The sequence below is a fragment of the Mauremys reevesii genome, linkage group 1 (genome assembly GCF_016161935.1).
Source record: "Mauremys reevesii isolate NIE-2019 linkage group 1, ASM1616193v1, whole genome shotgun sequence".
NCBI classification, from domain to species: domain Eukaryota; kingdom Metazoa; phylum Chordata; order Testudines; family Geoemydidae; genus Mauremys; species Mauremys reevesii.
The window spans coordinates 170,799,787-170,820,328 of NC_052623.1; the positions used below are offsets into that span (position 1 = coordinate 170,799,787).

At 42.0% G+C, this 20,542-nt stretch overlaps 2 protein-coding genes across 9 annotated transcripts in view; one reads left to right on the forward strand and one right to left on the reverse strand.

Annotated features, from left to right (window-relative positions):
- The window catches only part of MAP3K7CL (MAP3K7 C-terminal like), an 80,604-nt gene extending 80,230 nt beyond the window's left edge, over window positions 1-374 (reverse strand). For 3 of the 7 annotated variants that reach the window (XM_039520267.1, XM_039520365.1, XM_039520286.1), the window contains exon 1: window positions 72-374. In XM_039520267.1, the coding sequence (XP_039376201.1) occupies window positions 72-299 (228 nt within the window). In that variant the 5' untranslated portion in view covers window positions 300-374. The remainder of the gene's footprint in view (window positions 1-71) is intronic. The other 4 variants (XM_039520324.1, XM_039520340.1, XM_039520295.1 and 1 more) reach the window with 2 other exon arrangements.
- CCT8 (chaperonin containing TCP1 subunit 8) lies at window positions 273-17,564 on the forward strand. 2 transcript variants are annotated; one of them, XM_039520242.1, is made up of 15 exons: window positions 273-540; window positions 3,682-3,772; window positions 4,521-4,600; window positions 6,325-6,474; window positions 6,783-6,963; window positions 8,376-8,437; window positions 10,122-10,259; window positions 11,663-11,841; window positions 13,516-13,582; window positions 13,670-13,757; window positions 13,872-13,987; window positions 15,053-15,124; window positions 15,202-15,366; window positions 15,853-15,972; window positions 17,208-17,564. In XM_039520242.1, the coding sequence occupies exons 1-15, from the start codon at window positions 481-483 to the stop codon at window positions 17,283-17,285; spliced, it is 1,647 nt and encodes a 548-aa protein (XP_039376176.1). In that variant the 5' UTR covers window positions 273-480; the 3' UTR covers window positions 17,286-17,564. The 2 variants fall into 2 exon arrangements, with proteins under 2 accessions (XP_039376176.1, XP_039376187.1); XM_039520253.1 differs by lacking the exon at window positions 273-540 and adding an exon at window positions 2,465-3,096.
- Window positions 17,565-20,542: the final 2,978 nt, after the last annotated feature.

Below are 20,542 nucleotides of genomic sequence, written 5' to 3' on the forward strand. Positions count from 1 at the left end.
TACCCCCGCCCCGCCCGGGGTGCCTGCTGCCCCACTCAGCCCGACGTGTGTGCGGACACGCGGGGGCTCACCAGGGCCCCGCTTCCACCCGCAGCACAGGCTGGCTGCGCGGGCAGGGGGACGCAGCCCCGTCTCGCGCCTGCAGAGCGAGGCGAGGCGGCGCAGCCCGGCCGTTGGGGAAGGCGCAAAGCGGCCGCTGTGGGCACGCGCAACTCGTCCCCTCCGCTGTCCCAGGGACTCCACCTCCTCCCGCGCGTCCCCGAACCAGCCCAGACCGATCGATGTTCTCTACGGATCATTCACTTCTCCCTGGGAGGAAGGAGGGAGCCCGCCCCAGCCTGGCGCAGCTGTTTCCTTCTGCGCCTGCGTGCCAGGGGAGGGGCTTGTGAGTTGCGCGCGCAAGCTCCCTCCATTCTCCCGTTTCCCGTGGTTCAGCTCGTGCATCGCGGCGCGTGGCCGGCCTCGCTGCTCCGAGCGGACATGGCGATGCACGTGCCCAAGGCCCCGGGCTTCGCCCAGATGCTGAAAGAAGGCGCCAAGGTGAGAGCGGGGCCGGGCCTGGGGTTCCCGCGCGCCCCCGGGGTGGGGCCGGGCCGGAGAAGCTTCCAGAAGCGCAGCCCGGGCTGGACCCTGCGGCTCCACGCGCTGAGGAGGGCGGGGCCTGTCGTGTCCGCGGTGCCCCTCCCCCTCGGACGAGTGGGGGGCGGGGGGCTCCGGCCGCGAGATGCGGGCTCGGGGGCAGCTCCTCTCCCCGCGCTCTCCTGGGCGGGGGCGCGCGTGGCCGCCCCGGCGGCTGCCGGCGGGGCCCGCGGCTGCACCCTGGGAAGGGGCTGGGCGGGGCCGAGCCGGCGGCACGGGCCGGGCTGGAGCGAATCTCCCCCTTTCACCTGCCGGTTTTACCCTGCCCTGGGCCCGCGGCCCCTTCGCTTGAGCGGGCTTTGTCCCCCCCCCCCCCCCGACCCCGGTTCGCGCCGGTCTGGACCCGTAGGTGCCTTCGCCTCCTTCCCGTCCTGAGCCGGCCCTGGCGGCGTCACCCCCTCCCCGCCCTGCCCGAGTCCCCCTCTGCCCTGGAGAGCGGTTGTGCCCTGTGGTGGATAAGCTCCCGGGGCGATGCTGTGACCGAAAGAGCTACTGTGATCCTGGGCTGCCTCAATAGGGGAGTAGCGGCAGTGAGGTGTTTGTAGCTCCGTGGCCGCCACTGGAGTCTGGTGCCCAATTCTGGTGTCCATAACTCAAGAAGGATGTTGACAAATTGGAGAGGATTCACAGAAGAGCCGCAAGAAGGATTAGAAAAACATGCCTTATGGTGATAGATTGAAAGAGCTCAGTCGTTTTAGCTTAACAAAGAGCAAGTGGAGTGACTTGATCACAATCTAAAAGTACCTACACGGAGAACAAATATTTAATAATGGGCTCCTCAGGCTAGCAGTGAAAGATATAAAATGATCCAATGGATGGAAATTGAAACATTCAAATTGAAAGATGTACATTTTTAACAGAGTAATTAACCATCGGAACAATTTACCAAGGGTTGTGGTGATCTTTTCCCACCACTGGCCGTTGTAAAATCAAGATTGGATGTTTTTCTAAAATATATGATCTAGGAATTATCGTGATCTAGTCTGACCTGTATATTATAGGCCATAGAATTTCCCCACAAGAGTCCTTTCTGGCCTTGGAGTCTATGAAAGAATTAACACTAATGCCCCCAAAGCACTAGGCAACTGACAGTGGGTAATTTGAGCAGCTGTCAGGCCATTCAACCACAACTCTGTTTTTATTGAGACTCTGATCCCTCACCCTGTGTAGGTTGCTTGGCTTTCTATATTGCAAGCTGTTTGGGCAAGGAATTGTTTTGATATGTATCCACACAGTGCTTAGCACAAAGGAGCCCCAGCTGTGGAATGCAAATGCTAATAAATTAACTCACTCCTGTTACCAAGGAATGACCTCATATCAGTCTATTCTTACTATACTATATACAAAAAAAATTCCAGAGAAGCAAAATGCTTAGTACAATTCTACACTCAACGTTGAATTAATATATTTAACGTATTTCGGCAGGAGTTGACAAACCTGCCTAGGAGAATAGAAGCTTTGCTCAAATAAATGGACAGAGGTATGGGGTGGCCAACCTGTGGCTTCAGAGCCACATGCGGCTCTTCAGAAGTTAATATGCGGCTCCTTGTATAGACACCGACTCCGGGGCTGGCGCTACAGCTGCCAACTACTCCGGGGCTGGCGCTACAGCTGCCAACTTTCCAGTGTGCCGGGGGGTGCTCATTGCTCAACCCCTGGCTCTGCCACAGGCCCTGCCCCCACTCCACTCCACCCCTTCCCCGCCCTCCCCTGAGCCTGCCATGCCCTCACTCCTCCCTCTCCCCGCGGAGCCTCCTGCATGCCCCGAAACAGCGATTGGGAGGTGCGGAGAGAGAGGGGGAGCTCATGGGGGTCTGCTGACATATTACTGTGGCTCTTTGGCAATGTACATTGTTAAATTCTGGCTCCTTCTCAGGCTGGCCACCTCTGGACTAGGTTATTGCTGATTCCTTCTCTGGAAGGGAGAAGAAAGCAACAGAGGTTTCTGAGCACTGCTGCTTATCAGGATGGAGAATGGGAGACGCAAGCAGCTCAGGGAACTTTATGCTTTTCTTTATTCACAAGAGGGTAGTTAGAGGTAGGGAATAGTTGCAGGAGCTGCTGAACTCTTGTAGAAAGGAGAGGGGATCAGGGGAAGCAAGATGGCACAGATGCTGGTTCTCCTTTAACAAGAAGAGACAGGAACAGACAGCTGGAGCTGCTTCTACCTTTCCTGAAGTTATGAGAGAGCTTGGTAAACAAACCTTTCTCTGTGACTTTTAGAGGGCACCCAGATGAACTTTGCAGAGGTGTTTGAGAGAGGAGACATGATTTATTAACTGATAGAAGGAGCTCTGAATTTACAAAGGGATGTATGTACACTTCTACCCCGATATAACGCGACCTAATATAACACTAATTCGAATATAACATGGTAAAGCAGTGCTCCGGGTGTGTGTGCGCGCACTCTGGTGGATTAAAGCAAGTTCGATGTAACCCAGTTTCACCTATAGCACGGTAAGATTTTTTGGCTCCCGAGGACAGCATTATATTGGGGTAGAGGTGTATGTGGGAGGGAGTTTGAAATTATTTATCTTGTGGGGCATAGTTGACTTACTGATGTGGAAGTGGTGTAAATGGTATAACTTTGGGGGTATGGTCTTGATGGGAATGATGGTGCATAAACTTTTCTCAGGAAAGTAGGTGTGGAGGACATTTGTCATGCCCTCCATAAGTCAATAACCTCACCAGAAGGTTTACTTGGACAGACTTATGGGGTTCAATCTGTTGAGTGTTGACCCAACTTTCCTCTTTCATATTCATAAATTTGCTTTAGTTGCTAAACTCTGCAGTTGAGAGCCAGTGTATGTTAGCTTCTTTGTCACTGTTTTTGAAAGAGGATTGAATTTTTGTTTAAACTTTTGTGTAGCCAGGATTTCACTCCAAAATAACTCAGTGGGAGATTTGCTATTGATTTTAATGAAGCCAGCATTTCATCCTGGCTGTGAAATGACAAGTGACTGTAATTCTTTTTTTTGTTAGAACCTCCGATTCTAAGCAATAAACCTTTTTTCTTTGTTTGTTTGGGGTTTTTTTGGGTAGCATTTTTCAGGATTAGAAGAAGCTGTATTTAGGAACATACAGGCATGTAAGGAGCTTGCCCAAACCACTCGTACAGCTCTTGGACCAAATGGTAACTTTCTCTAATTTTATACTGTTTATTGTAATACTTACGTACAAAGAAGCTATATTTGTTTTTCTTGAAGAATGACTATTCCATTGTTTGTGGTAAAACTTCAGTTATAAAAGTCTTTAGTCACATGATTTCAATAAAGGATAATTTTCAGTCAGATCAATTAAAAAAAAAAAAGTTTAATGTACCATACCTGCCTCTGAGTCCTCAAGTCTGTTTTTGTAGAATTATCATCATTGTCCTAATTTAATTTTTTTTGTCCTATTTGCTGCTATGTGAAAGATCACAGAAGGTGAAGAAACATTGACTCTGTAGGGGGCATGGTTAACCTGCACTATCAAATGCACAAAGTAAACTGACAAACAGACTGTGCTGGTACATTTTTGTTAGTAATCTTAAATTATGTAAGAATGGGATTACAAAACACTAATTTGGTTTAAATTGTTAGTATCCCTTTAATGTAACTTCAGAACTTTGTTTCAGAAGAGAGAGGTCTCACAGGTTCCTCAATCCAAATTTACAAATGTTTATAGGGGTAAAAATTATGAAGGTCAAAATATCCCAAACCACTTCTTTACAGAGGAAACTGATTATGGTAAACTGCTTTGTTATAAATACTTTTATATGAAGAACAAAAATAGTCCATCAATTGCATGAGATGAGCGGAATTAACCAAATAACACCAATTCAAACTGTAAAGTATTTACAATTGTGTAAAATAAGAATTGATAAGCTTTTTATCATTTAGGAATGAACAAAATGGTTATCAATCATCTTGAGAAGCTTTTCGTGACAAACGATGCCGCAACTATCTTAAGGGAGTTGGAGGTAAGTGCTTTTTCATGTTAAAAGATTTTTACTTGCACACAGCTAGCTAAAGTTTATTTCAACATCTAAGACTTTTACTCGGTTTTATTAATAAGGGTAAGTTTGTAGGATCAAGGCCACAGTTTCTAAATTATCTAATTCATAATTGGATCCTGAGAGAAGTGTAGCAAATATACACACAACAGAAAAAAAATAGAAGGGCTTTTCAGAGCTCTAGTAGTGACAGGCCCTGCTGCAAAGACACTTGGATTATTGAATATCATTATTAGTATTTACCTCTCTTCCTCCTCAAAATAGGAGTAGAGTTTAGGAATGAAAGAGACATGGATTGTAATTGCTAACATCTTGTGTGGAAGACTCCTGTTTAAGAGAAATAAGTGCAATGTTAATTTCTTGTTGGTGCCAACTTTCACATGTCCCTCTAGCTGCGTAGAATTCTCACTTTTGGTTTTAGGGATGTTGGGGATTTGACATTATTCTGCAATGAGAAAGTTAATAGAATTGTGCAGAAGCTGAGATGACATGTCATTTGCTGCAACAGCTAAATAGAAACTCAATTGTGTGATGCCTCTGTGTCAACCCATGAATAATGTTGTGTGTATGCTGTTGGACAGTGATACTCAGACTAAGGCTCCTGAGCCACAAGTGGCTCTTCAGTTTGTCTCCTGTGGCTCTTTGCAGCACATGATATTAAACCACAGTGCTTTAATATCATTAACCAGTCAGGTTATTTTACTATGTTATTAACCAATTGTAGTCGATAAAATAATAATACTTGGTCAGTTATTTTGCTGTGAGAAGATATAAAAATAGTAAATAAACAATGCATTCACACTACTATGGCTCTTTTGGGTGATGTTGATTGCTAATTTGGCTCCTGAACCACTGAGGTCTGAGTGTCACTGTGATAGAACTTTCCTAATTTACTTTAAACAGGGGACCATTATAAATGATTGAATTCTAAAATTAGCAAGTGAACGAACAAACAGCAGAAATGTTTAAGAAAATGTATTTACTGCTTTTTTAATTAGATATTTTTAATCTATATTTACATGCACAGTTAGACTTGTTTTTCTAGTATTTTCAGTACTGTAAAATTTCAGTAGAGTGCTTAAATACAGGAGTCTTAATTGCTTATTATAATCAATCTTGCATCTCACCATGGCTTAGACACCGTAATTGTAGCTATAAATATATACAAGAATAGATAAAGCACTTATCTATTAAATTGTTTATTGGAAGGCGGAAAAGCTGCCATTTTTGCCATTTAAGTATAGCTTAGAGCCGATCAGCTGTGTATATATGCATACACAAAACTCAGTGTTGCTTGAAGTTTATCTTGACAAGGTAAATTGAAAGTCTAAGGTAATCTACATGTGTGATGGTAAGGCCACACTGGTATCCCATAAAAATAATGCAGCTGTCAATTAGAAGTGGGGAAGAAAGGAAGTGCCTTTTTTCTCTTAAGTGTCTTAACCCCACAGCAGTATTCCAGAGTCTTGCAATTTTCATATCTTATACTCTTGCTTATTGTGTAATTTACTGTTTAACTTGCTCCCCTCCCCCCCCATCTAGTTCATAATCCTGATTAACTTTAGATCAGATTTTTAACCAAAAAGGAGCTTATATTTGATACAAACAAAGAACTTTAGGGGTATATACTTTTAAAGTTGACTAACTGGGATATTAACAGTTAAATTAATATGTCTTAACTCCTTTAACAGGTCCAACACCCTGCTGCAAAAATGATTGTAATGGCTTCCCATATGCAAGAGCAAGAAGTTGGAGATGGAACAAACTTTGTCCTTGTTTTTGCTGGAACCCTTCTTGAGCTAGCAGAGGAACTTCTGAGGATGGGACTTTCAGTTTCAGAGGCATATACTTAATTTAATATTCATGCTGCGTGAACACTGGTAGATGATAACTAATATGGGTTAATCAGTGACCTTGGGTTGTTTATTACTTAATCACATCTGTAATATTCTTGAGTACTTGCAATGTATTACTTGATGATCTCCATCCCTTTTGAGTTGCTCCCTTTAGTCAACTTTCAAATGAGAGTATATACATAATGTATGCATTGATACTTTGTGACTTTTTCAGAAGGAAACATAGTGAACATGAATGTACAGTTAGGTGGAGGAGGTTAGAATGTCACTGAACTTTGTCATTTGCATTATAGGTGATAGAAGGTTATGAAAAAGCTTGCAAGAAAGCCCTAGAAATTCTTCCTGACTTAGTATGCTGTTCTGCAAAGAATCTGCATGATGCTGAAGAAGTGGCATATTTGCTGCACACCTCAGTAATGAGTAAACAATATGGCAATGAAAACTTCCTGGCAAAGCTTATTGCTCAGGCATGTGGTAAGTAAACAAGTTTGCATCTTGTTTTTAATCTTTATGTTATGTTATTCAAGTGCTCACATCATAGGTGAAAGGCATGGCCAACTATTCATGTATTAGGCTAAATGAGCTAAATATATTAGGTCTCAAGCCTTTGGGGGCAAGGGAGAGAGGGAGGTGGTATTTCTTTTCCTCTTCCCCACTGAATTCTCTTCATGCTCATTGTGGCCCAGCTGTTGTTAGTCCAAATGGCTTTCTAGTAAGCCATACATTTTCAAGATGAAAATCTATTTTCATCTTTGCAGTTGCACTCATGCTCTTAAATGCATGATTTAATCTAAGTGTGATGTTGGTGAGTTTTGTTATATAGAGCTTGTAGACGTGCGGACTCACCCCTGCGGCACCTCCTGCTGGTTGTTCTTGGGAATTACTGCTCACTGCCTGCCCGGAGCACCCTCTGCAGGCCAGTGATCTGCCTGTCCTCTGGCCCCGAGTTCCTCCCTGGACCCCGGTGCCTCTTTTAACTGGGGTGCTGCCCCCGGCAGTACCCCACCAATCTGGGTCTCCCCTCCCTGGGGAACCCTCAACCCACTATCCCCACTCTGCCTCAGTTTTGGCTACTGCCCAGTCTTCATCTAGCCTCCATTCACTGGGGCAGACTGTAGTATCAGCCACTCATCATAGGCAAAGGGGTTTGGACCTGCTGCCTTTGCCTACCCCTTGGGTTGCCCCTTGCTACCCCCAGTACCTCTTGGCCTTATGCTAGGCAGCAGCTCCCCAGCTCCTGTGCCTTTTCGCAGCCCTGCTCCACTCAGGTACCCTGGGTCTAGCTCCCTGCAGCCAGGCCCTTCTCCCTCTACAGGCAGAGGGAGACTTTTTGGGCTTCTGGCTTACAGCCTCTTTTAGGGGCCAGCTGGGCCTGATTGGGGCATGGCCACAGCTGAGCCTACTTTCCCCAATCAGCCCAGGCTTCTTGCCCCAGCCACAGCCCTGTTTTAAGCCCTTCAGGGCAGGAGCGGGGGTCCACCCCGCTACACAGCTCTCCATCTTTTAGAGCTCAAGAATACAACTCTCATCATTAGTGCAAATTTTTCCTCAAAATACTCTGCCAAATTCAGCGTAAGTGGGCACAGGCTAAACTTGGCCTGCTGGCTTCATTGAATTGTGTTCTCTTGTTGGCCAGATACTCCTCCTTCATAGCGAAGAGTTCTGCTTTCTATACTTATCTATAACTGATCATCGAGGAGGGTAACTGTTTCCTGCTGATGTAAAATTTGGCAGTTCATTTCTTGATCTCTTTATTTGTTTAAAGGCTTTTGAAACCAAATATCTTATTAACAGTATTTTCTATATAAACAATGCATATGATTTTCTAGTGTCACATTTGTACTTTGCTCTTAAATTATACAATACATGTTTCTTTTCTCAAACAGTATCTATTCTTCCTAATTCTGGTCATTTCAATGTTGACAGCATCAGAGTATGCAAAATCTTGGTAAGCTATGAACTTTTTTCACTAAAGCATGACTAATTCTTACTCCTGGGGGAATTCTGCACCAAAAAATTAAAAATTCTGCACACAATATTTAAAAATTCTTCAAAATTCTACATGTTTTATTTGTCAAAATAACACAATATAATCACACCAGTTTCAATTATTTTGGTAATTTATTTCACAATACTTGTCAGCAAGTATGTTTATAACAGACAACAAAAAAAGATTCAGGAAATATTTGACAAATAGATTCCTTTCTAGGCATATTAAATATGGAACTTTGAGTAGTAATTCATTTAAACTACAATTCAAAAACATATTTGCCACACTCAGAAGCAGTGTGAAAGCTTGGGGGAGTCAGTGGTAACGGAGGAGCTGAGCAGGAGGGAAGTAATAGCTGGGAAAGAGCCCTGGAAGGTTGTTGGGTGTGGGTGGGAGAAGTATGGAACAGGTTTTTTGTGGGGGGTGAGAGGGATTGTTAGGGAGTTGGGGAGCATCCCTTACGCAGACCCTGACTCTCTTTTTCAGTCAGGCACATCTGTCCCTGCACGCCCACTCACCCCACTAACTCCTGTACCTTCACTAGCCCTTCTGAACCCCAGTTTGTGAGTCCCCAGCATCCCCATGTGCCCCACTCTGTTTGTCCCCCCATACCTTGTGCCTCCCAACCTGGTCCTGCGGGCACGGCACTTTGAGGAAGGCAGCCTCTGCCTCCTCCCTCTCAGCAGCTGGCTGCCCTCTCTTCTGGCACCATATCAGCCCCTGGTGGGCGAAAGGTGTAATTGCAGCGTGACCCCTCTCATGGCTTCTCTTTGCCTCCCTGTCGGAATCAATTATTTTGTGAGGGGGAGAATATCTGCAGGGGATATCAATTCTGTGCTTGTGCAGAATTCCCCCATGAATAAATTCTGGTATTCCTGTTACTGTATTAGATAACTCTGTAATGAAAATAGCTCACTTAAAATGTTACATTTCTGTTGTCCTTCACCCAGGCTAGGCTTTAAGATTGTTTTTATTTTTGATAGATTGAGACACGGCTTCAATAATGCAGATATATTGTTATAGCACATTCAAATAAATTATTTTTACCAAACTCTGGCATTCCTAGTTTCAAGATATTTTCTGTGCAGTACTTGGCTTAGAGCTGAATTGCCTGTAGTCTTCAGGGGCAGAACTCTTTAAGTATTTGGTCGTTAAACAAATCAGCTTCAAGAGCTAAAAGCGTAACCAATATGTTTTTCAGTAATCGTACCTTCAATTAAAATGCAACCCAGATGTTCAGGCTGGGGTAGGGGAGGATGCAGAACGTTACGGGCCTGATCCTGTTGTTCTTACTCTGTCAGTGGGATATTAGACCTCAGGAAGGATGACAGGATGGGCTAAACTTGTGCTTCCCATCAGCTTCTTCCTTGTTAATCCTTCTCCCTGACTGGGAGCAAAAAAAGGGATCACTATAAATTTCTAATAGTTACTGCCATGGAGTAAATCTTCAACTGTGTGTTTCTAGAGAAGAATATTCAGTATTCCTAAATCAGCATAGTGTTTTCTCCTTATCCTGGAATAGAAACATGTCTAAGCATGCTCAGATGTGAGACTTCCTTTTTTAAAAGAGCAAGTGTAGCTTTATTGTGGTGGATTGGTGTACTGAAATGTGATCTTTATCTGTCCCCTTTATTCTCTTTAGGGCTCTGGTATCTCTGCCTCTTCAGTCCTGCATGGTATGGTTTTTAAAAAAGAAACTGAAGGAGATGTTACTTCTGTCAAAGATGCCAAAATAGCTGTGTATTCCTGTCCTTTTGATGGCATGATAACTGAAACTAAGGTATGTAGGTGCCCTAAAGAAGTCCCATAGCAATTTATGTACATATGCAGTACTTGGTCTGTATTATTCTCAGGTTAATATTAACTTTAAATATCCTTGACAGTTGGTGACAGTGACAACTTTTTTTAATAGGGGACTTGAGCTTTTATGTTAAAATGAAGTTCAGGGTTTTCTATCATAGCTGTCTAAACCATATTTTTCTCTAACTTTAATATGAAGTTTTTCTTTGAGCAGATGCATTTTCAAACTTTTCTTGAGACCACTGACAGATAACACAAAACGTTAGCATACAAATATAATTTGAGTCAAAATAGAGTTTAAGGCTCAAGATATTCTTGTGTGCCCAACACACAGTAGTTTTGCTCTACTAGGTTGTTTAATATGACATTTGATTTAATTGCAAATTAACTGACTTAATTGCAGATACCTATATTACATCATGGTGGTTGACAAAATTACTTGAAAAGTTATAGACTCTGGTAGGGGTGAATGGAGCTGCATTGCAGTGACTCAATTCTTTCCTTTTGAAAAGTCCTAGAGGATAGTGTTGGGCAAAAGTATAGCTCCCCTGAGAACTCATGTCAGGTGTGCAAAGTGGTGTTATTCATCACACCCTTCTGTCCAATGTAAGGCTGTCAAAAGAAGTAGATGGTTTAGACTGCACTGACATGAGCATGTGGATGATGGCAATCTATCTTTTTTGTTCAAAATGGGACATTACTATTTCTTTGCCTCCGGAAAGCCTTCCTTAGATTTTAAAGATAACAGTGGTAGCTGGAAACCTCTTTCCACCTGTGTCTGGAGAGGATGGTTGTGACTTTCCTCTTGCCAGAGCGATACAAGCCTACTTGACATCTAGAGTAAATTAGTATGATGTGTTGTGGAGCTACCCTGGAAGACCATATAGAAGCTTCTGCTGGTACAGAATGTGGCTGCTCACTTGGTGCTAGCCATGTGGAGGATATTACACCTCATTCTCCGTAAATCACACTGAACTCTAGAAGTAAACTGGCAGCCAGGATGGTTTGTGTGTATGTAAAATTCTGTATGGTTAGTATTCTGTTTTTGGAAGCACTGTCTTGACACTTGAGCAGCTACAGGGACAGATATGAACAGTTCCTGTATCTGGACTCTGGACAAGAAACTAAGGCATTCCTGAGATAGGATTTTCAACTGTGAAATTTCTCTCCTGGTGGTCCAGAGCTGAACCTTGCTGACCTGCAATTTAGTATCTGACCCATTTCACTCATGCTTTTTACTTGAGGAATAGTGATAAAGTAGCATGAGTTGAAGTGGTGAACAGGAGAGGGGAAAGTTCATTTTGGTTTGTCAAAATGTCATGTCAAACCTCTAAGCACAATATGCATGTATTTTGTAAATTGAAAAATGTTTCCTTTTGATAGGGCACTGTACTGATAAAAAATGCTGACGAACTTAGGAATTTCAGCAAGGGAGAAGAAAATCTAATGGATCTGCAAGTCAAGGCAATTGCTGATGCTGGTGCAAATGTTGTAATAACAGGTGGCAAAGTGGCAGACATGGCACTTCATTATGCCAATAAATACAATCTTATGTTAGTCAGGTAAGGATTAAAATGGTACAAACAATTTAAATGTCAATACCTATACCAGGGGTCGGCAACTTTTCAGAAGTGGTGTGCCGAGTCTTCATTTATTCACTCTAATTTAAGGTTTTGCGTACCAGTAATACATTTTAATGTTTTTAGACGGTCTTTCTATATGTCTATAATATATATCTAAACTATTGTTGTATGTAAAGTAAACAAGGTATTAAAAATGTTTAAGAAGCTTCATTTAAAATTAAATTAAAATGCAGAGCCTCCTCCCCACCCCCGACCAGTGGCGAGGACCTGGGCAGTGTGAGTGCCGCTGAAAACCAGCTCACGTGCCGCCTTCGGCATGCGTACCATAGGTTGTCTACCCCTGACCTATACATACCATACACCTCTACCCCGATATAACACAAATTCGGATACAATGCGGTAAAGCAGCGCTTGGTGGCGGGGGGCTGTGTGCTCTGGCGGATCAAAGCAAGTTTGATATAACGTGGTTTCACCTATAACATGGTAAGATTTTTTGGCTCCCGAGGACAGCGTTATATCAGGGTAGAGGTGTACTTGCTATTGTCTCTTCAAAGTCCTCAGAATACAAAGGTATTTGTAATGTAAACATTCTTACCTAATGTGGATGATTATTTTTCCTCCAGTAGAGGGTGAAATTGAGTGTCTATTAAGTTAGTTACGATTAGGGTGCGTCTGTTACCAAACGTAGTTTGAGGTTTCCTGACAATGGATTGCACCTTGCAGAATATGGAGTTTTGGTGTAATGGTTGCATTGTCTATATAGTCAGCATCTGAAGATAATTTTCCAGTCAATAAAATCAAATATTCTAAAAAGCCATATTAGTGATTTTAGTCAAGTGGTTAGAGTGCGTAGAGGTAGGGCTATCACAGTGGTGGTTCCTCCAAGTCAGAGTATGTAGTTGTGTGCAGAAGTATAAACAATAGAGGTAGTGCATAAATGAAAGAACTCTGCCCTAGGGCTGTTAATAAGCATCTTCCATGGGCACTAACATTTTTGAGTATAGGTATAATTATTAAAAGTAAGACAGCCCCATGAAAAAGACATAACAGCTCGTGTTAAATTTTCATATTTTGATCCTCTCAGAAAAGTCTTGTGCATGTAAAAGGTACTCTTCTATTTACTAAACAGAATCAGTGATACTTCAAAAGAGTTGTAACATGTTCAGAGAAACAGCATTTTGATCCCATGAGGTTATTTGTGATGAAACATGGTTTAATACAGCAGACCAGATGTTGGTCTAGTAGCCTTGAGCATTAAACTTATTAAACTTCATTTTCCCCACTAGTAAAATGGAGATAATAGCTATTCCTCTATCACAAAGATGTTGAGGATTAATAGTTAAACTTTCAAAGTGCTAGACAGATATTAAATGTGATTCCAAGTGAACAGTGCTTAAAAATAAAACATTACTACTTCAGTGTCTAATATTAGCACTGAATTCCTGTAACCATAGAATAGCAACTGCAGAAATGCACTAGAGGGGTTGATGCCATGGTAGTGTTGTAGTCGATACCACTAAACTAATTATGATATTACATGGAACTGCCAAATTATGGAGGAAACCTTTATTTTTACATGCAAACTAATATAAACTTCAAATTGTTCTTGGAAACATGGTACTAAAAGGTATTCCTTTTCTTTTTTTTTTAAAGGTTGAACTCAAAATGGGATCTCAGAAGGCTGTGTAAAACTGTTGGCGCTACCGCTCTTCCCAAATTGGTATGCCATTTGCAGATGAGTATCATCAGTGGAGATATTTATTTTGTATGAACAGAATCTTTTTCTGACTTGTACTTCTTTTTCCAGATTCCACCTACACTAGAAGAAATGGGTCATTGTGACAGTGTTTATTTGTCGGAGGTTGGGGATACACAAGTAGTTGTGTTTAAGCATGGTATGTTTCTATTCATAGGAGATCATGGTTCTGTGTCATGACTAGAACCTTATTTATAAATGTTCTACATCTTAATATGTTTTCTAGAGAATTAAGTCTGTCTGTCCTTAACAGAAAAGGAAGATGGTGCCATTTCTACCATAGTAATCCGTGGATCTACAGACAATCTAATGGATGACATAGAGAGAGCTATAGATGATGGTGTTAATACTTTCAAAGTACTCACTAGGGTGAGTAAAATGAATATACTTCTCTGTTAAAACAGCTGTAGACCAAGATATTTATGTCAAGACTCTACGGCATGCTTTGCTCTCTTCTGTCACTTGGAATGCAGAAACTACTTGTATCTCCTCAGCATGGGGGAAATCTCCAGTGGTCAAAGAGGGGGTGTGTAATTGATTCCTATGCTACTCGTGCAGCCCTGGAGTTAGGAGATGGGTTGTGGCCCGAGTGCACTGTGCTTAGTCCATCTTCAGTGACAAGATGATCTGTTTGAGACCAATACAAGCTGGCAGAGCTTAACTCCACCCTGGCCAGAAAATCAGTGAATAGGTGTCACTCTGTGGACCGTTTCCCCAACCTCCTGCCGTCCCTATTGGAAACTGAGAGCAGCAGCAAATCTGGATCTTGGTATCTATAATTGGTGATACGGATGTTAAATATGCTTAGATACTATACAAAAATATTTAGTTCATAAATTAGGACAACTTAGTCTGTTACAAAAGTTTTGTCTTCAAACTGTGCAATTAAGATACTGATTTTAAAATAAGATGGGCAATCCTCAATGTGAATACAGGCTGAAAAACTATGTAGAAAACATGAAGCTTTTGGAAACTATCAGATGTTAAACTTTCAACTTTGCCACAATTTGAGTCCAAGTCTGAGTCCCTTGCAGTTCTTCTTCTGCCTCTTCCAGAACAGATGATTGGCTGAGGAGCAGTATTAACATACAGTGCCTTTCCTGTTTTTCCCAACAAGTCATGTTGTCAGTTGAGATTAAAAACAAATTTACTCTTACCACTTCCATTTAGTTGTTTAGGAAAAGTTCATTACTAAAAGACATTTAGAAATAATAGATGCTAGATTTTTACCTTTAGCCGTACTAATAAAATGCCTCACTTTTTGAAGTTGGTGCCACTTCTGCACTTGTGTAATGTTCTACCAAGAAAAATATCTGTTTATGAAGGCAGAAATTAGTTCTAGAAACTAAAAATCTAATCAGGTTACTTTAAAACAAAACTACCTCAAACCACTTTGCATTTATAATTATGTATCTTGTGGGGTTTTGTTCACAGGATAAACGTCTTGTTCCTGGTGGTGGTGCAACAGAGATTGAGTTGGCCAAGCAGATCGCATCTTATGGAGAGGTAAATAATGTGTTTTCTTCTTGCTTCATCCATTTCTCTTCCTTTAAAATATTAAACAGTTTTCAAATTTGCTTTAGACATGTCCTGGGCTTGACCAGTATGCTATCAAGAAATTTGCTGAGGCATTTGAAGCCATTCCTCGAGCACTAGCAGAAAATTCAGGCGTAAAGGCCAATGAAGTTCTCTCCAACCTTTATGCAGTGCACCAAGAAGGCAACAAAAATGTTGGATTTGATATTGAGGTAAATGATGTCATACATTATGCCTGCCAAAATACTTGGTTCTGTGCAAAAGAATACTCCACATAAAATACCTAAGGATATAAATTATGTTCTAGATTTTAGGTGTTCAGCTTTAAAGTAATTGGAGCAGTATATTAATCAGTGAGCTAGACAAACAGCTTAGTCTACCATGAGAATGGATGTCTTGTTCTTCAGCAGACAAATTACACTACTACATGCACAATGGTTGTATGTGAGAAATGAGGATATGTTCTTGGATAGTTACTCAGATAATTCCACTTATGATTCAGTTCACATTTCTAAAAGTTGCTCAAATGAATGTTTTATTTGGAGGAAAGGGGATAAAATCAGGAAAAAGTCATTTTATTACCATTTGGTGGGTGTGGCTGTTGGTGTTTAGGATTACAAAGGTAGAAGAGTTTGAAATAAGGTAGGAAAATCTGGTGCTGTGAAACTTTGAACAATGTTCATATTTTTTTCTGACAGGCTGAAACTGCAGCTGTAAAGGATATGTTGGAAACTGGTGTGTTAGACACATATCTTGGAAAACACTGGGGTATTAAGCTGGCTACAAATGCTGCAGTGACTGTGCTCAGAGTAGATCAGGTGAGTTGAAGATATGATTTTGGGAGACAGTGATTTCAAACTTCTGAGTTAACTTGAGACCTCTTTGTACATGTCAGGAATACATGCTATAAAAAGTAAACTGATAACCTTAAATCGGTTTATTTTTGTGAAACCAAGATATATTATTGATGACCATATTGCTAGATTCAGATCTTGGAAAGGTGAGGCAAGGTGCCATATCACTGAGATCCATACATATTGGATTTACAACCTGACCCATAGTTAGTAGCTCTTAATTTCACAGGTATGAGCGTGTAACTGTCTCAAAGAAAATGTGTAGTATGTATTTAAAAAAAACAACAACCTTCCACATCTATATTTTAAATGCATCTTGTACAATAAAATGGAAGGAACGTGTTGAAGGCTTTTCTGGATAGTTTAATGACTTGGTATTTTATGGAACTTTAGCAGAAATGTGTATGATGCATGTAAAACTTCTGTAGATTATTATGGCAAAACCAGCAGGCGGTCCAAAAGCCCCTAAACAACAAGGACACTGGGATATGGATGAACAGAAAGATGAACCTGTAAAATCTGGTGGCATTTGTTATATTGAATTGAGAGAGACATCTGTTGCATGAATGTATCCACACTCAACACAGAGCTAATATGTATTGTTGGCTTTCAAGGGCACGTGTGTGAGCAATTTAACCTCTTTAACAACCTGTTTGAAATACGATTTGTGGCAGATTGCTGTGCTGTAGTGAATTCATTTATTTACTGAAACTAAATTTTGCAGTGCTACTTGAGCGAGGTGTAGCTGGCATTTTTGGAAGTCTGCTTATGCTGGGAAATCCTGATGTCAGGGATTTAAAATAGATTTTCGGTTTATTCAGATTTTGTGCATTACAGATTATCTTTAAACCCTTCCTGTAATATATTGCATTGTGTTCAGTAACCCAGTCACTATCTGACAAACTAGCTAGATAGTAAACCGATCGTTCTTAGATGTGAAAGTGTACAGCTTGAATCCCCCCTCTCCCTTTTAAAAAAGGTAACTGAGGGAATACTGAAATTGAAATTATGATGTGCCAACTTGCAATATATTTGCAGAAATATGGGACACACCCAATGGCAAAAGCTTGTCTGTTAAAATGTACAAAAGTAACAGATCTGCATAAGTTTAGTGAATGCTGCTCAAACTGCATGTCTCAAGCTATAGAAAGGAAAAATCCAAAGTGAGTGTTATCTAACCTAATTATTTTTCCCCCAAGATCATCATGGCAAAACCAGCTGGTGGGCCCAAACCTCCTTCAGGAAAGAAAGATTGGGATGATGACCAAAGCGAATGAACACCTTCACTGTACTTTTTGAGTTAACTAGGATTGTATGCATCTTGTAATACTCCTGTTGGGGCCTGACATGTTTTCTCCCTCACCTTAAGTTATGAAACTGTATCCAGTAAAGAGTGCAGTACCACTACTATTTCAATAAATGAACTTGCAATATACAAAGACTCAATTTGTTAACTTGTCCTATTAGACTTGCAGCCTTAAAATGAACTTTAACACATGTTGCTTTTGAGTGTTCATTATCTGTATTGATTAAAGGAACAATTTGTTTTGAATCTCTCTACAGCTTCTGCTTCCCTGTATATGAAAACAAATAAACCCTGAACACCATTAACAATGAATCTTGAATCACAATTTGGGGAAATTATAGTTAAACATGCACCATTTTACTGATGTCATAGAATCCTAAGTGTAGAACTAGAAGGGGCCTCCCTAGGTGTTCTAGTCCTATCGCCTGCACTCAGGGCAGGACTAAGGCTGTCTCTACTTAGGACTTAATTCGAAAGCCGAAAGAGGAACAGCCCAGGATGCGATGCAGTGCCGCGTGGAAAGTGAAGGGAAAGAAGACAAGGTAAAAAAGTCAGCAGCGCAAAAGCGGGGCCCAGAGCCCCCCAGACACTTTCGCTTACGAGGCATGCATGCCATTCTAGGTGGGGTCTCCACCCCAGCCCCCCAGCAGTGACGGTGGACTCGAGGACGAATAGTGTGTAGGGACAGTTCCTCCTCCCTGTTAACTCATCAGGGGATCAGGCAGTGTAAGCTACAAACAGGGAAACATTTATTTTTTTAAGAAACAGGGATATATATAAAAATGGAAATACTATATAACTATACAACAACAGCACTACACATATAGGAATGGATAATAGTCCTCTGGGATAAGTTCAAAGCTCTCTCAGAGAGCAGCTGAAAAAGCCTCAGCAGAGGTTTCTTGGGAGAGTGCGCGCGCGCGCCAATGAGCGTATTCGAAATCTCGGAGACTAGTGAGAGATCTCCCTGAGACTGGTTCTCTTGGTCTTGTTCACTGAAACTGACTAGACTGTGTTTACTGTTGGCAAACATGTATGTGTTCAAGGAAATCACCTACTTTTTCACATCACACAGCTACAGAGTGTGGAGCACACAGCAGCAGCAGCAACACGGGGATATTCTTCTCGCTGATGTCGCACCACCACCATGCACTTTGCTCAGCTCAGCCGGGAAGAGTTTTTTTTCAGTGTCCAAGGCGCCTGTATAGGGCTTCACCAGAGCATTAAGCGGTGGGCCGGGCCGGGTCCCGAGGACTGTAGGGGCATCTGCATCCCCAAACGTTATTTTTGTGTCCGGGGAAGAAAGTGCCTGCCTGGAGGCTGGCCTGGCTGGTGCCAGATATAGATGTGAGTCCCATCTATAGCCCCACCGCATCACTAGAGAGCAGTTGCTCAACGATTGCGTGGGCTACTTGAATGACAGCAATCCCCACTAGATTTGCGGCCACGCCAAAGTGGTCGCTACTGACCGGTAGCTGTCTGTCTGCACTTGTCCTGGCGCCTCAGGGCAGGGGACAGCAAGTCACACAACACAGTTCAGGAAAGTGTCATGCATCCTGAAGTTCGCAGCCACTCTGTGTCATGTCATCCTGCACCTGCATGCGGTCCCACCAGTCTGTGCTTGTTTCCCGGGCCCAGAATCGCGTTCCACACCATGAACTTGACCCATTGCCACCATGATCTCCACTGCCCAAATAGTCCTGTAGTGTAGACAAGCCCTAAGAAATAACTAGACCATTCCCGACAGGTGTTTGTCACACCTGTACTTAAACCTCGAATGATGGAGATTCCACCACCTCCCTAGATAATTGGTTCTGGTGCTCAACTGCCAGGACAAGAAGTTTTTCCGAACATCCAATGTAAACCTCCCTTGCTGCAATTTAAGCCCATTGCCCTATCCTGAGGTTGAGAACAATTCACTCTCCTCCCTGTAACCTTTTATGTATTTGAAACTTATGTCCCTGTGTCTTCTTGTCTCCAGACTAAATGACCCCAATTTTTTTCAGCCTTTCCTCATAGGCCATGTTTTCTAAACCTTTAATCATTTTTGTTGCTCTTCTCTGCACTTTTTCCAATTTGTCCACATCTTTCCTGAAATTTGGCACCCAGAATTGGACTCCAGCTGAGGCCTTATCTGTGTAGAGTGGAAGAATTACTTGTCTTGCTCACAATACTCCTGATACATCCCAGAATTATTGCTTTTTTAGCCACAATGTTATAGGTGACTCATATTTAGCTTGTGATCCACTATAACCCCCAGCTATCCTTTTCCTGCAGTATTTCTTGGTAGACAGTCATTTTCCATTTTGTATGTGTGCCTTCCTAAATGGAATATTTTGCATTTGTCCTAATCAAATTTCATTGTTTACTTCATTTTGCATGTCCAGATCATTTTGAATTGTAATTCTGTCCTCCAACGCACTTGCAGACTCTCTCAGGTTGGTGTTTGCAAACTTTAAGTGTGCTCTCTGTGTTATTATAATTTAAGATACAGAACTGGACCTAGGACTGATCCCTGCAGGACCCTACTCTATATCCTTTCCAGCTTAACTGTGAGCCACTGGTGATTCCTCTGAGAATGGTTTTCCAACAGTTATGCACCCACCTTATAGTAGCTCCAATGAGATTATAGTTCCCTAGTTTGAGGTCATTAGTAAGGCTTTTGATACTGTCCCAAAGTCAAAATATACCACATCTACTGTTCTCATCCTCCACCATCCCACAAACCACAAGGCTTGTAACCCAAAGAAAGCTATTAGGTTGGTGTGACATTTGTTCTTGACAAATCCATGTTAACTGTTACTTAACTAATTATCTTCTAAGTGTTTACAGACTGATTGGCTCCATTGTCTTTCCAGGTACTGAAGTTAAGCTGACTGGTCTGTAAAATGGAAACAGTGGTTGGTCTCAGGTTTTGTAAAAGTCTCCTTTAACTACAATCTTAAGAGCCACATCTTCACTTGAAGAACAGGAGTATTTGTGGCACCTTAGAGACTAACATTTATTTGAGCATAAGCTTTCGTAGGCTACAGCCCACTTCATCAGATGCATGCACTGGAAATTACAGTAGGAAGATATTATATATGCACACACAGAACATGAAACAATGGGTGTTGCCATACACACACTAACGCGAGACCAGCAGGAGAGGAAAAAACCTTTTTGTAGTGGTAATCAAAATGGTCTATTTGCAGCAGTTGACAAGTCATGAGGAAGGGGCGGTGGGAA

Bases quoted from the DNA above. Each gene is read 5' to 3' on its own strand.
- CCT8 (XM_039520242.1), top strand. From the start codon at position 481: ATGGCGATGCACGTGCCCAAGGCCCCGGGCTTCGCCCAGATGCTGAAA. The intron at 6,964-8,375 runs GTAAGTAAACAA...TTTCTCAAACAG, and splicing joins GCTTATTGCTCAGGCATGTG to TATCTATTCTTCCTAATTCT. The intron at 15,125-15,201 runs GTAAATAATGTG...AATTTGCTTTAG, and splicing joins AGATCGCATCTTATGGAGAG to ACATGTCCTGGGCTTGACCA.